Source organism: Oncorhynchus tshawytscha, linkage group LG30, assembly GCF_018296145.1.
Source record: "Oncorhynchus tshawytscha isolate Ot180627B linkage group LG30, Otsh_v2.0, whole genome shotgun sequence".
In the NCBI taxonomy this organism is placed as follows: domain Eukaryota; kingdom Metazoa; phylum Chordata; class Actinopteri; order Salmoniformes; family Salmonidae; genus Oncorhynchus; species Oncorhynchus tshawytscha.
The window spans coordinates 28876147-28892768 of NC_056458.1; the positions used below are offsets into that span (position 1 = coordinate 28876147).

Consider the following 16622-nt stretch of genomic DNA (forward strand, 5'->3'; position numbering starts at 1 on the left):
GAGAGAGTACATGGGGCTGAGTCCAAAATGGTACCTCCTTCCCTACATAGAGCATTATAGGGAATGGGATGCCATCTCAGGATATAAGATATGAATACGATGGGATGCCATGGAAAGGGCTTGGCAGCCTGGTCATTCTGAAACATGACATAAGCTGCACTTTTCACAATCCATCTAAAAGTATTACCCATGTAAGAGGGGGTCAAAGTCCATGCATGATAGAGTTTCATTTACGCCTATCAGAATGTCGTGGCTGTACTTTCTGATTGTGATAGGGCTTTATGGTACACTCACGTGTTGAATGGCCGTGTTTGTTTTTGGACACTCATATGAGTGCGCTAGGTGGCTTATCTGTTTGCTCTGGCTACCTATAGATCAGCGATACGTGTTTGCATTGGATTAACATTGACATTGTGCAAATAGAGACATGAGATGCAAGTTTAGGTGGTTATTCAAGAGCACGATAACTATGGATTTCATTTTTCAAGTTGTGAAACGTTGAGTAGTGGGAATTCTCACTGGACACTTCATACCACTATAAGATCATCACATTCAACTAAAGAGATCAATATTATGATCTAGGTCTTATGTTTTTATTTTGAATACACAAGTCTCTTCAATCAATCCCTAGGTCTATACCATCACTAAACTTTCCTTTTGGATTCACCCTATTGTATTGTGGAGTCAGTCCTGAAATGCATTTAAAAAGGCCAGTTAACATGAGACATGTTTGGGTTGGTTGTGACTTCACTCATTCAGTGGTCTCTGCAATGACATGATAGGTGTTCCCTCACATTGCTCTGTGCTTTAGCCTCAGCTGGCCTAGCCGCCTGAGACAGACCGACACTTGTGTAGAGCATCACCCTTACTCCTCCACAGAGTGGCACTAGCACCTGCTGCAGGTCAGTCACCATGACACACCACACATCCCATCCACATCATCATCACACCACACACTTACAGACGAGATCACAGTTGGGAATCCCCCCCCAATCTCACCAGACATTATCATACTCTAACGTTGATATGCATTTTCCATAACCAACTGCTTCCTGCTGTCATAAATATCAGATATATCTAGTTAGTAGTTTATAGTTAATGATGTCAAAATCACAACAACACATTTTTGATAAGAACTATTATATACTTTATCCACCAAAAACAACATAGCACCCAGTGGGAGCGAACGCTAGGAGAGTCACGGACGCCTCACTGTACCTGGTTTTGGCACCGAGAGGAAATACAGTACCTGGTTTTGGCACAGAGTTGGTGACGGACTGCGGCACCTTGTCGTTTATCAGCTCCACACACTCACTGGGAAAGAAGCCAACCTGGGGAGAGAGGACAAAAAACACTTTTTACACACACGCAGAGAGAGAGAGAGCACAAGAGTGAGCAGAGAGGATGAGTGTGTGTGAAAATGAATGAATGAATGAATGAGTGAGAGCAGTACCACTAAAGACTGATAAACAGGCTTCAGCCACTTATATCAATATGTCTCTACTGTGCATCTGGCCTTTGTTGGAGACCTCTCTCTGGATTAGGGAGTCCATAGGTAGTTGGTATAAACACATACTAAAAGGTTGGTGTGAGACCCAGGATGCCACTTGGAAATGTGCTGTGCTCGTTGCGGTGTTCAGTCAAGATCATGTGCCTAATTAGCTGCCCAAGCTATGGCTTTTAGGAATGGTCTGTGCCAGCTGAAGCGGAGGTAAAGGCCGGAGGGTGAGTGTGTGTGGGGCAATGTGTGTGTGAGACTGTGTTTACATGCTGTGTGTGTATACCAAATATTTTATATCAGAAGAACATTTCCTTCTAGTCTATAATTGGACACTGGACAGAAGTCAAGAGCAGACTGTGATAGTTTAAAATCTCTACAGTCAACCGGAAAGCAAAATATCCTTGTCGGACACAGATGTTAGTGCGTCAGGTAGCCTAGCGGTTAGGGCATTGGGCCAATAACCGAAAGGTTGCTGGCTCGATTACCCGAGCCAACAAGGTGAAAGAAAGCAAGGCACTTAAACCCTAATTTGCTCAAGGGGTGCCATACTACTATGGCTGACCCTTTAAAACAACACATTTCACTGCACCCATCCTGTGTGCGACAATGAAACATATATATTTCTTTATATTATTTTTCAAATGAACATGAGTAAAACAAATAATTTCTGATTTAAAACAACTGATCCTCCCAGTGCAAATAGACATAGATGCCTCCAGGTTAGGGATGGACAGGTTTATTTGAATATGCAAACAAAGTATTTTATCACTTTTGTGAGTATACATTTTTTGTTTTTTAAAGATGCCGATTTTAGCAAAGAAAATATTTTTTCTTAATTACATGTAAATATCCATGTGACAGTTAGATACAAGGCTATACCATTACATTTGACATTCTTAATGTTGTAATGACCTGACTAGATCATAAAGGAACAATTGCCCAGACTGAGGCTTGAGTTTACGAATTGACTTTACACAGGCTATTGTTTGGCCGTAGCCCACGCCAAATAAATGAAGGATACCCCACAAACCAACCGTGACCTTCTCTTGTGAAAGCCAGAGGTAAGAGAGAGAACAATGGCTAAACTTCCAATGCTTCATCCCCCTGCCCAACCCCCCTACACGCCACTCCGCCAACCACCAGAATGCCCGGCATCAGAACATTCCAGGCATTCCCGTGATTGGCAGATAGCAGGTTGATTGCCATGTCGGACTCCGCGAACACTGGTAAATACAACACAACTCACTAATAGCCTAACACATAACACACAGCTGTCTGTGCTGGTCGCTACAATGTAATAAAACAACACACTTTTGAATGTAGTTTATATGATGTGCGCCCCATGAAATAGGCTTCATATACACGTAGCTTGTTTTGTCGGCCAAGGAAAGCGGCACCACGGTCAGACTCCATGTGTAGCAAGTGAAATGACAGATCACTAATACAACGCAAGATGGAATTAAAATGACGAAATTAAACATTAGCGAAATGAGAAGGAGTGGGCTACAACAAGCAACCAAAATCGCAGCAAAATGTAGACTCAATTAGCCAGGGTAGCTAGCTTACTTTTCTAGTCTACTCCAACTTATTCCAGTCAAGAAGAGTGTAGTATCTGGGATCTACAACTGTTTAAATTAGTTACTGTGCTGTTACTAAGCAGGGGTTTTGGCTAAACAAAAACTAACTGTACTCGCGTCTCCTGCCTGGTCATTTCTCCACAACACAAATATTACAAAGGGCACGGTCAAATGGGATGATAAATAACACTGTGGCTGCTACAAGTTAGCTAGTGTATCAAGTCTGACGAGCTAGCTACTCTATCTCTTCCGTTTCCATCTCACACATACCTTCCCCTCCCCTGCAGCAGCAGAGCTCACACATACCGTCCCCTCCCGGTACGCTCAGGTTAAAAACATATGTACAAAAATTACAAAAATCAAAATAAATAAATAAACCATGTATTTCGAATATCTGGAAAAATGCATGATATTATTAGAATAGTAAAATTATTTCTAACGCCCATCCCTGCTCCAGGCTAAACTGTTTTCCTCAAGTCTTTGTGAGTGTTAAGAAATCTCTTAGGCTGTATAATAGAATAATATAAATCTCTATGCTTTATAATATAATAATATAAATCTCTATGCTGTATAATAGAATAATATAAATCTCTATGCTGTATAATAGAATAATATAAATCTCTTAGGCTGTATAATAGAATAATATAAATATCTATGCTTTATAATATAATAATATAAATCTGTATAATAGAATAATATAAATCTCTATGCTGTATAATAGAATAATATAAATCTCTATGCTGTATAATAGAATAATATAAATCTCTTAGGCTGTATAATAGAATAATATAAATCTCTATGCTGTATAATAGAATAATATAAATCTCTTAGGCTGTAAAATAGAATAATATAAATCTCTTAGGCTGTATAATAGAATAATATAAATCTCTATGCTGTATAATAGAATAATATAAATCTCTATGCTGTATAATAGAATAATATAAATCTCTATGCTGTATAATATAATAATATAAATCTCTATGCTGTATAATAGAATAATATAAATCTCTATGCTGTATAATAGAATAATATAAATCTCTTAGGCTGTAAAATAGAATAATATAAATCTCTTAGGCTGTATAATATAATAATATAAATCTCTATGCTGTATAATAGAATAATATAAATCTCTATGCTGTATAATATAATAATATAAATCTCTATGCTGTATAATAGAATAATATAAATTTCGTAGGCTGTATAATATAGTAATATAAATCTCTAGGCTGTATAATAGAATAATATAAATCTCTAGGCTTCACTTAATGAGTTTGGAGAAAGACATGATATAAATATTTTTCTTTAATGAAGACATGGGAAACTGCCAAACCAAAGCCATTCCCAGCAGAGCAATTTGACAAAAAACCTTCTCTGTCATTATTGACTAATCACCTAGTCCCATCTCTGATTTACAAATCTTAACATGTGCGATACCTAACAAATCAGAGACCAGACTACACTAATAGACACTTTTAAAGAAGCGTCTATTTGCTTAGGAGTATGTAACCTACACGCTTTGCAAAATAAATGGCTTCCATCTTGTAGTAAATGTGACTGATAAGAGGGTTGAATGTGACTATCATAGGGATCCAAGGTCCAGCTGTCTTGCAACTTACAAATAGTACTATGCTATATAAAGATGTGACGCATGCTGAGCACTCAACGAAAGAAGCTCACCCTTTCCATGGTTGGATTTTCTCTCTCCCTCTTTCTCTTTGGACCCTCCAGCTTTCTTGCTCCTTCCCTCCCCCCTCTCTCTATATATATACATATATCTCCCCCCTCTCTCTCTCTCCTTGAGGCTCTGCAGGCAGGCTGATGTGTTGTGTCATACAGAAAGACGTGAGCTGCCTACCTGACCTTAAGCCACAGACTGACTCAGACTGCCTGTAGGGTGACTGACTGCCCTCCAGTGGAGATAGCAGGGAGGACATTGACATTTGCTTTGTGCGAGCAGATACACAATCCAATCAATGCTCCACCATCTAGTGGAGCATTGACATACAATGGCATTTCCCCAAAATCCAGATTGGTTTCAAGGCCCAACATTGTGTGTAATAACCTAGTTATGACATCATTGTTGAAGACCAAACATCATGGTATGCACCAGACCATGATTCTTGGTAGGAATGAGTGCCATGATTCATAATAATGAAAAAATAGACAGATAATACCTTTGACAAAACCAAGGAATCTTCATCTACTTGATATTCCAAAATCACACACAAATAATGTTCCCTTTCTTTAAAACTCAGCATATGCATCCCTACAGTACAACAAAGCAACAGGCAACAACCGCCTCCAAGAGTCGTTCGCCTAACAGCTTCGCAAGTTCCTAATTGTTCTTCTGCAGTGTTTAATAACAACATGTTGTGAAGGCCCATCCAACATGGCTGTCCTCCCAGCTGGCCTGTATCAGTATTTTTCCCCCGGGGCAGCGAGCGGCAATGTTATGGGTCAGCTATGACCAGAACACTGCTAGGGGTCAATGCTAAGGGCACAGGAAGTTCAGCTGGATTAGATCAACAGACAACACAATATCAGGCTTTATTGTGCTCAAAGAAAGACTATTGATCACTTTAAAATGGAATACTGGAAAACGTAGCTAGGCTAATATAATCACATCACGATCGAGAACAACCACTCTGTGTACCCATTTTGTATGATACAATGAGTATGTCTGTCTTTAACTGATGAGATAGTCCATAGAGAAATGTTTAACCCAAATGAACAATGAGCTGATTTGGTCTTTTGTATATGGATAAATATAGTAGAATTAGCTAAAAGGCCAAACCAAATGTGACTGAAAAGAGAAATTGATAGACACCAAAGCACAATAAAAATCCTGGCCTTGTGGAGTCTACAGTAGATCAGTAGACAGAAGATGAGTGGATGCCAAGCCATCTGTGCGCAACTTATAAACACCCCAGGTTCTAAACTGTAACACAGTAATTGTTTGTCTTTGTGTGTATGTGCTTCTGGGTCACAAACCTGAAAGCCGTGCTTGCCCCTCCACCATGTGGTGTCCTCTTTGGGGGGCATGTCAATCACTGACACAATGTCCCCAACCTGTCAGGGGAGGGAGAGAGATAGGAGGGAGAGAGAAAGGGGAAGAGAGGAGAAGAGAGGGATAGCTGGATCAGTCATTGCTAAAGAATGGACTCACTAGTCATGCTGTGAATACATCTGAGGGGAAACATCATCCTACATATAGAGGTGGTGGGTATTATTTGCTAAGAAACGTTTGGGAACCACTAACTGCATCAGAGAGTATTTGTACAGAAGAATTGCATGTTCAATCAGATGTGTGAAAAGTAGTGTGTGAAAAGAGTAATGGAGAAACAACTCCCTAGGAACAACAATGTATTGGGGCATCTGTAGAATAGTAAATATGATGCAGATTACCTGTCATACAGCAAGATTATCACTGCATCCAAGCACAGCCATTTATCCATGACATTCACATTTGTATCTGCACATATGTCCATGTGAGTGTGTGTACACGCATTTGTATGTGCACGTGTTGTGTTTAAATGCGGTTCAGCTCTCCCTGTACTTGGCGGTCACCTGGAAGGAGAGCTCGTCGGCGGCCTGCGCGATGTAGCGTTTGATGACATGGGCGGCGGCGATGGCGGGTACATTGATGGAGGACTCCTCGTGGACCAGTAAGTGGTTGCCCTTGTTATCAACCTGGAACACACACACACACAATCAAGTTAGTGTCATATTTACTGTCTGTCACTGCAGACATTACACTTAGTTGGTGAGTTACTGTTCTATTATACAACGGGTGGGGCTAATCCTGGACGCTGACTGGTTAAAACTGCATTCCAGCCAGTGTTTATTCCACACGTTACCACCAGCTAAAGCTATGACGTTTAAATGCCTATTTACTCTGTTCCATCTCACTGCGCAATCCACTGTCTCATCAGCCCAGCCAGGCAAGTTATAAACTTGATCTCCACTGTAAAAAGAATCTAGACAATATATCCCATTTCTTTTAGACTAGCATTTGGTTTTCAAATGCAGAGATTTGTATAAGCCTTGCTTTCTGTCTCTGACATTTGCAACATTGTTTCAGTATTGAAATTCATCTCCAGCTGTCTCATAGTAGTGAACGTGTAGATGTCAGGAGTCAGGATAAAACAGACGAAGGGAGATTTTCTCAGCCAGTCAAAGATCATGAAGAATCAGCATAATTTTTATGGATATATATACAAAGAAATGTCAATAGAAAACAGGTCAAATGAAACGAAGTGCAGCTACTGTAGTTTGCAGTCTTTCCAGCTTCAGTTTGAAGTAATTGTGTTAGCTGTGTCATTGGCTAGCGCCTCTGAACAACATTGTCCTGAAATAGCGCATCATTAGCTCATTGTTAAGGATGTATCCATTGTTAAGGATGTATCCAGCTCTGTGAGCTCTGGTCTAGTGTGTGTGGGAGATTGATAGACAAACAGACACAGACAAGACAGACAGACAGCATGAGACACACAGACATAAACCCAGACAGAAGCTCACCTCCATCCACGTGAGGGCGGGCCCACAGTTGATCTTGTTGTCAGCGATCGCTGAGAAGCGGGAGAGGTAAGCCATCAGCATCTGGGAAACTGCCTGTGAGAGAGGAAACCAGGAACAGACAATGGGTAAAACACTTATATAAAATACTAGTTCCACACAGTGTTGAATGACCTACAGCTACTAAAAAGGTAGTGTACAGTACCAGTCAAAAGTTTTTACACACCTACTCATTCAAGAATTATTCTTTATTTGGGCTGTTTTCTACATTGCAGAATAATAGTGAAGGCATCAAAACTATGGAATAACACATGTGGAACCATGTAGTAACCAAAAGTGTTAAACACAAGAAAATATATTTTATATTCTTCAAAGTAGCCACCCTTTGCCTTTATGACAGCTTTGCACAATCTTGGCATTCTCTCAACCAGATTCATGAGGAAGTCACCTGGAATGCATTTAAATTAACAGGTGTGCCTTGTTAAAAGTTCATTTGTGGAATTTCTTTCCTTCTTAATGTGTTTGAGCCAATCAGTTGTGTTGTGCCAAGGTAGGGTTGGTATACAGAAGATAGCCCTATTTGGTAAAAGACCAAGTCCATATTAATGGCAAGAACAGCTCAAATAAGCAAAGAGAAATGACAGTCCAACATTACTTTAAAACAGTACAGTCGCAAAAACCATCAAGCGCTATGATGAAACGGGCTCTCATGAGGACCACCACAGGAAAGAAAGACCCAGAGTTACCTCTGCTGCAGAGGATAAGTTCATTAGAGTTACCAGCCTCAGAAATTGCAGCCCAAATAAATCCAAGTAACAGACACATGTCAACATCAACTGTTCAGAGGAGAATGCGTAAATCAGGCCTTCATGTTCAAAGAAACCACTACTATAGGACACCAATAAGAAGAAGATACTTGCTTGGGCCAAGAAACACAAGCAATGGACAGACAGGTGGAAATCTGTCCTTTGGTCTGATGAGTCCAAATTTTTGATTTTTGGTTCCAACCGCCGTGCAGAGTAGATGAACGGATGATCTCTGCATGTGTGGTTCCCACCATGAAGCATGGAGGAGAAGGTGTGATGGTGCTTTGCCGGTGACACTAAGGGATTTATTTTGAATTCAAGGCACACTTAACCAGCATGGCTACCACAGCACTGCTGGTAGCCAAGTATTAATCTAACAGTAAATGTAATGTCTCAAAAAAACGTTTGCAGTTGTAGCCTGTGCACTCGCAATGGCAGATGTGCATTTCACACGCTCTGTATTTAAAAGCTATAACAAATATCATGGTTGTAAAATAGTTGCTATAGAGAGAACATTTATGTCTACAGCAAGCTTAGAACCTCCTCTCTTCAACAGTGACAACAGCTGTGTTTTTCCCGCAATTGGATTTTGAAATGTTATAGCCTACAATCAGAATACTTTATTTTCTCCTGGAATGCAGGGGGAGGGGGAGTCAGTCTCGCTCATCATAGAAGCAGGCCACAGCGAAACAGGCACGAGGCAGGGCAGAGACTTTAATTACAGGAATCATAATTAAGGCTCTGAATGAATAAAAAAATGTGTTGGTAGCACTGGTGCGCTCAACTTAAAAAAGTTAGGAGCACCACATAAAATGTAGGAGCACCAGAAAATAAGATTTTTTAAATTGATTGAGATACAACCTACATGAATTACAACCTACTACTTTTGAAGCAAATGTTGTGCTCTGTCAACTAATATGTAACCCTGTAAATGCATGCATTTATTATAAAAGCTAAAATGTTGATACAAATAGCTGTCATTGAAATTACAAAGCAATATTAGGTTTCTACATGGTGTAAAAAGCACTGTTTGCTATTGAGATGCATTGCATTGAAAATTGTACACGGTCTCTTTAAGAATGTCAGTGACGTTCTGAGTGACAACATGCAAATCGGTCATTTATTTTTATTTGTTAATTTATTTCACCTTTATTTAACCAGGTAGGCTAGTTGAGAACAAGTTCTCATTTACAACTGCGACCTGGCCAAGATAAAGCATAGCAGTGTGAACAGACAACACAGAGTTACACATGGAGTAAACAATTAACAAGTCAATAACACAGTAGAAAAAAAAAGAAAAAAAAGAGTCTATATACATTGTGTGCGAAAGGCATGAGGAGGTAGGCGAATAATTACATTTTTTTTTTTTTTGCAAAAATATAAATAAATATATATATTTTGCAATAAAATGTGTGGTTTGTTTGTATGCGTGTGTATATATGTATGTGTATAAATATATATATATATATATATATATATTTTTTTTTAAATCATCCATTTTTTTATTCAAATGGAATGGAGTAGAACAGCAAACACACACATGGCCACTGCGCCTGCTCCCCCTCTCCATTTCCATATGAAATAGCCATTGGGTGCTGTTCGGGAGAGGGCAGGCCCACAACAATGGCCAGAGTTGATTGGAACAGCACTTCAACTTAGAGACTGTTCCCTCTGTTCTATACAATACATATCTGTTTATTTTATGTGATGATAAAAGGCTCATACAATACAAATATTTTTTTTAATGTTTTCTTTCACAGTGATAGCGACTCCGACTGGGAGCCCCCGGTGCCAAGCTGCCCGCTCTACCTCTGCCCCCTCTACTCCTGCCTCCAGTGGTGTTCATATGCCACAGTTCATTACTGCAGGCATGACTGTGCCTCAGGGCCAAAAGGGCACAGCATGGAGGCGTCGTTGTGTTCTGTGTCGCATGACCTGCACAACTTGTTCAGTTTGCCTCTGCTTTACGTCAGAAAGAGACAGCTATGGGACATGGCACAGGCAGCAAAATATTGTGTAGAGGACTTCCAAAGGGTGTACTGTTTTTTAAAAATATTTATTTTCTAATATATTTTTTTTAAATTTGTATATATATTTTTTGTGTGTTAGAATTGCTTTTTGATATGTTGTATATAGTTATTTGCACTGTTGTATATAGTTATAGGTCATTTCACCAATTCGGCCACATTTGGGCAACTTGTGTGGGACACCTGGGTGACTTAATGCTAATGTAGCTCACCCATTCCTGAAGTTATCAGTCTGAAACTTTGCACACCTACAGTTGCCCTCTTGTGTTATCCATCAAATTATCTCCAGCATCCCATCTGACTGTGTGGCTATTCTAGTACATGTGAAAGATGATGCTACAACAATAAAAACAGAAAACGTATGCTCTTTCTTTCTCTTTTCTTCCACCAGATCTACTGTGTTATATTCTCCTACATTCAATTAACATTTCCACAAACTTCAGAATGTTTCTATTCAAATGATACCAAGAATATGCATATCCTTGCCTCTGGGGCTGAGCTACAGGCAGTTAGATTAGGGTATGTCTTCAGGCGGAAATTGAGAACAAGGGATGCAGCCATAAGAGGTACAAGAAGTTGATCTTTCATTTGCTGTATTGGACTTGTTAATGTGTGAAAGTTACATATTTCTAAAAAAGATTTTTGAATTTCACACGCTGCCTTTTCAGCGGAATGTTGTCGAGGGGTTCTGCTAGCGAAACGCCTGCGCTAGAAAGGATATACTGGTAAAGTTACAAGGTTGTTAACTTGCTAGCTAATGAGGTAACATGACTTAACAAGGTGCTAGTGGCCCACAAGTAGTCATGACATAGTTAATGAACGTAAAATACAGCCCGCCAATGGAGATGCAACCAGCTGCAGAGCCAATGCACAATAGAAGGGAAAAAATGTAGCACTACTTTTGAACAGTTTGGGCTAGAGATAACCAGTTCTCTCTGTAGTAATGGTGTAACCACCACAGTCACGGATCAGCACTCACTTTTTTCTCTAGGATACTCAGAAATAGCGATACAGCAAAGCATAACCATTAAAACAATTATCTGGGCAAAAAAACATTTTGCACAGCTAAATATTTAGGAGCACATGCTATCAAAATGGCCACACTAGAGCCATGATCATGAAGAAAACGCACTTTACTGTTTGACCAAATCATGGTCAGAGCCTCCTAAAAAAATAGGACATTTGGAATGAAGTGACCATGTAGAATGTGCAGCTCACACCGAAGCGACCAATTAAACATGACTTGCAACAGCCAAGTAAAAGGGTCACAAAATACAACTAAATTATCGCAGTCTGGAGCCCTGGTGTGTGTCTGACTTGAGCATAGGCCAGAAAGACATGTTTGACTGAGCTCATAATGTAGCCAATCCTAATGATATTGAAAGGACGGTTGTTTCTAGTTTTTCATTGGCAACTTCTTGAGTAATGCACTATAGATGAGAGAAAGCGAGAACAAAAGGAAAGACAGAGTGGTGAGCACCTAGCAGAGGAAATCAAACGCTCCACTGGAGGCCGTTTGGAGAGGAGAGGGGAAGATGGAGAGGTTAGAGAAGGGGAGAGGAGAGGGGAAGAGGGAGAGGTTAGAGAAGGGGAGAGGAGAGGGGAAGATGGAGAGGTTAGAGAAGGGGAGAGGAGAAATGTTCGAGCAGAAGGAGAGGAGAGGTTAGAGAGTTGAGCTCCAAAGAGAAGAGAGGAGAGGAGTAGGTGAGATTAGAGAAGGGGCGAGGAGAGAAAAGGAGAAGGTATACGTTAAAGGATAGGAGAAAAGAGGAGAGGTTAGGGGAGGAGAAGAGAGGTTGGAGAAGAAGAGAAGAGGTTAGAAGGGAGGATGGCTAGCTAACTGAATCAATAGGGAGACTGATTGGTTGATTAGCAGTGAGTTTCCTGATTTCGCTGAATATTCTTACCAACTTTGTACAGATTTTCTCTAAGTTCGTTTAAACTTAACGAGTCATGGAAGATATTGTATAAGGTAATGTCAGCTCATTTCGAACAGGCAATCTAGCTTCCCAAGTACTGGCCTACAAAACAGTGACAATCAAGTATTGGAATGCGCAAGCAATATGTTGGTTAGCATACTAGCTAGGCTAACACTATCCAAATACCTGCAGTAGCTAGGTACCAAAATATGCGCTTCAAAGAGGGGTCAGCAAAACAGCCTCTCGACAATACGGTTAGTGACACTTTAATTCAAGCCAATTTTCCCCTACCCCAATTAATCCTATAAGGACCTATGTGTATTAAATGCCTGAAGGCTACAATCAAATAATGACTGCTGTCTGAAATTACTGTACGCCAACTCTCTGCTATTACTTGTCCCAGCAGCCACGGACACGGATTAAACTGAAATGTCCGACATCTCGTTCCTCCAATCACGACTGAGGTATTTCCACAGCCTTTTTTTGTGAAAACCCTAATAACCTGTTTTACCAGTAGTTTTTAGCACTGAACATCCCACTACAGAAGGACCTGTGCTTTCACTGTGGGCGTAGTAATCTGACCTCCTGAGATTAGTCAACGCGCAGCCCAGTGTTTCACATTACACTTGGGACAGCTGGAGAGAGAGGTTGTGTCTCAAATGGCACCCTATGCCCTATAAACATGTTGTGCACTAATTTTGAGCAAGGCCCAGATCTGGTCAAAAGTAGTGCACTATGTAGGGAATAGGGTGTCATTTGGGACGCAGGGGCAAAGTGGTGACTGTGAAGCCTAGTCAGCCTACCTTTGTGGGAGTCTCTTTTTAGGGGCAGAGAGCATGAGTACCAGGGTCTTTTTCCATTTACTGAAGGACTGGATGATCATATGGGTAAGCATTAACAGCCACTCCATACTTCAAAGCCCATCAACTTAGCTGTGAAAATGTGCCACAGTTCAAGAGGGCTTTCTCTGGGAAAACAACTGTAAACAGAGAGAGCGAGTGAGAGTTCCTATCGCAGCCCAGCAGGATGGAGAGGTTTTCTAAAAAACATAAAACAGACTATACAGCTGCTTCCTCTAAACACCAGGCCATTAGACAGAACATTTTTTTTTTTAAACCTCGGCACAAATGGACACTAACAAATTTAGCCCATGAATCAGCCTGCCACGAACACGAGTTTGTAAAACAAGCAAATACAGCATTGACATTGTGCAGGTATTTCACTCTAGGACGGACATGGACGCAAAACTGTTCTCAAGTCACCCGTCCATTGCCTCTTGCTTCTGTCTGAACACCATAATCTTGAAGGGGAAAGATAATATAGTCCTTAAAGGCGGTATTCAAAGTGGGAGACTGGGAGAGACCATTTGAATGGGGATATAGGGGTGTTGGGTGGGGTGGGGCACATTGGCTGTACTGAGAAAGACCGGGTATCTTACCTCAGCATGATCCCTCAGACTGTCGAATCGAGGCAGCTCAGGCAGCTGCGAGAAGCGGCGGTCATAGATGCAAAGGTGCAGGTGCTTGTCCAGGACACGGAAATCCTCATAGCTGCGCTTCACAATCCAGCTTCGGCTCTGCGGAGCAAAAATAGTAAGAGTGGGAAAGTGGGAAAGAAAAGAGAGAGAGAGGACGTTTCAAAACACAGGGGATATGCATGAGGCATGAGCCCCTGGCTGCTTTACTAGCCTGGTAACAGATACCCTCTGGGTGCCCCTCACGCCCTAATTCACAATCCACTGCTGGGACGGAGTTGCAAGAGGGGGAGTCTATGATTTTACGAGGGGGGTCGGACAGGGGATATTACCTTCCTAGCTATAATCCTGCTACAGTGACTCCCCACACAATACTCCACTGTGGGACAGGGACCAGACATCTGTATGGTTCCGGATGTGGTATGGTTGTGGTTGCCCCAAGCAGAGCACCAGTCTGCCAATGTAAGGCAGTGCCAAAAAACTGATTAAAGGATGGATGGTGGATAGATGGCGGGAGGGATTGGAGAAGGGGATGAATCCAAATGGCTGGGATTATTAAGAGAGGCGGGTCAAATCTGGTGGAATTAAGAGAGTTGGATGTTATATCCTTCTAGTCTCAACAGGGGGGCATTTCAATCTGAAAAGGGGATCTCCTTCATTGGACGATGAACCCGGAATCTAGTACAGAACATCCAGTGAAAAACAACCCAGCTTTAATTATATCAGATTGGATGTACTGCTATTATTCAAACCAGACATACAGTTGAAGTCGGAAGTTTACATACACCCTAGCCAAATACATTTAAACTCAGTTTTTCACAATTGCTGACATTTAATCCTAGTATAAATTCCCTGTCTTAGGTCAGTTAGGATCAAATTTCTCAAAAAAGTACGATCTTTGTCCCCATGTGCAGTTGCAAACCGTAGTGTGTCTTTTTTATGCGGTTTTGGAGCAGTGGCTTCTTCCTTGCTGAGCGGCTTTTCAGGTTATGTCGATTTAGGACTCGTTTTACTGTGGATATACAGTGGGGCAAAAAAGTATTTAGTGAGCCACCAATTGTGCAAGTTCTCCCACTTAAAAAGATGAGATAGGCCTGTAATGTTCATCATAGGTACACTTCAAACTATGACAGACAAAATGAGAAAAAAAATTCCAGAAAATTACATGTAGGATTTTTTATGAATTTATTTGCAAATTATGGTGGAAAATAAGTATTTGGTCACCTACAAACAAGCAAGATTTCTGGCTCTCACAGACCTGTAACTTCTTCTTTAAGAGGCTCTTCTGTCCTCCGCTCGTTACCTGTATTAATGGCACCTGTTTGAACATGTTATCAGTATAAAAGACACCTGTCCACAACCTCAAACAGTCACACTCCAAACTCCACTATGGCCAAGACCAAAGAGCTGTCAAAGGACAACAGAAACAAAATTGTAGACCTGCACCAGAGAGCTGGGACCAAAGTAACAAAGCCTACCATCAGTAACACATTACGCTGCCAGGGACTCAAATCCTGCAGTCCCAGACGTGTCCCCCTGCTTAAGCCAGTACATGTCCAGAACCGTCTGAAGTTTGCTAGAGAGCATTTGGATGATGCAGAAGAAGATTGGGAGAATGTCATTTGGTCAGATGACACCAAAATATAACATTTGGTAAAAACTCAACTCATCGTGTTTGGAGGACAAAGAATGCTGAGTTGCATCCAAAGAACACCATACCTACTGTGAAGCATGGGGGTGGAAACATCATGTTTTGGGGCTGTTTTTCTGCGAAGGGACCAGGACGACTGATCCGTGTAAAGGAAAGAATGAATGGGGCCATGTATTGTGAGATTTTGAGTGAAAACCACCTTCCATCAGCAAGGGCATTGAAGATGAAACGTGGCTGGGTCTTTCAGCATGACAATGATCCCAAACACACCGCCCGGGCAACGAAGGAGTGGCTTCGTAAGAAGGATTTCAAGGTCCTGCAGTGGCCTAGCCAGTCTCCAGATCTCAACCCTATAGAAAATCTTTGTAGGGAGTTGAAAGTCCGTGTTGCCCAGCAACAGCCCCAAAACATCACTGCTCTAGAGGAGATCTGCATGGTGGAATGGGCCAAAATACCAGCAACAGTGTGTGAAAACCTTGTGAAGACTTACAGAAAACGTTTGACCTCTGTCATTGCCAACAAAGGGTATAAAACAAAGTATTGAAATAAACTTTTGTTATCAAATCTTATTTGTCACATACACATGGTTAGCAGATGTTAATGCGAGTGTAGCGAAATGCTTGTGCTTCTAGTTCCGACAATGCAGTAATAACCAACAAGTAATCTAACTAACAATTCCAAAACTACTGTCTTATACACACAAGTGTAAGGGGATAAAGAATATGTACATAAAGATATGAATGAGTGATGGTACAGAGCGGCATAGGCAAGATGCAGTAGATGGTATCGAGTACAGTATATACATATGAAATGAGTATGTAAACAAAGTGGCATAGTTAAAGTGGCTAGTGATACATGTATTACATAAAGATGCAGTAGATGATATAGAGTACAGTATATACGTATACATATGAGATGAATAATGTAGGGTATGTAAACATTATATTAGGTAGCATTGTTTAAAGTGGCTAGTGATACATTTTACATAATTTCCCATCAATTCCCATTATTAAAGTGGCTGGAGTTGAGTCAGTGTGTTGGCAGCAGCCACTCAATGTTAGTGGTGGCTGTTTAACAGTCTGATGGCCTTGAGATAGAAGCTGTTTTTCAGTCTCTCGGTCCCAGCTTTGATGCACCTGTACTGACCTCGCC

General features: G+C 41.0%; 1 protein-coding gene across 3 annotated transcripts in view; it reads right to left on the reverse strand.

The window, feature by feature from the left end:
- The window catches only part of LOC112228455 (rho GTPase-activating protein 32), a 241599-nt gene that overhangs the window by 34835 nt on the left and 190142 nt on the right, over nucleotides 1-16622 (reverse strand). For 2 of the 3 annotated variants that reach the window (XM_024393786.2, XM_042309011.1), the window contains 5 exons: nucleotides 13784-13921; nucleotides 7597-7689; nucleotides 6646-6768; nucleotides 6070-6147; nucleotides 1250-1331 (listed from right to left, as the gene is read on the reverse strand). In XM_024393786.2, the coding sequence (XP_024249554.1) occupies nucleotides 1250-1331; nucleotides 6070-6147; nucleotides 6646-6768; nucleotides 7597-7689; nucleotides 13784-13921 (514 nt within the window). Of the gene's footprint in view, nucleotides 1-1249; nucleotides 1332-4755; nucleotides 4789-6069; nucleotides 6148-6645; nucleotides 6769-7596; nucleotides 7690-13783; nucleotides 13922-16622 lie in introns of those variants that run through there. The other variant, XM_024393787.2, reaches the window with a different exon arrangement.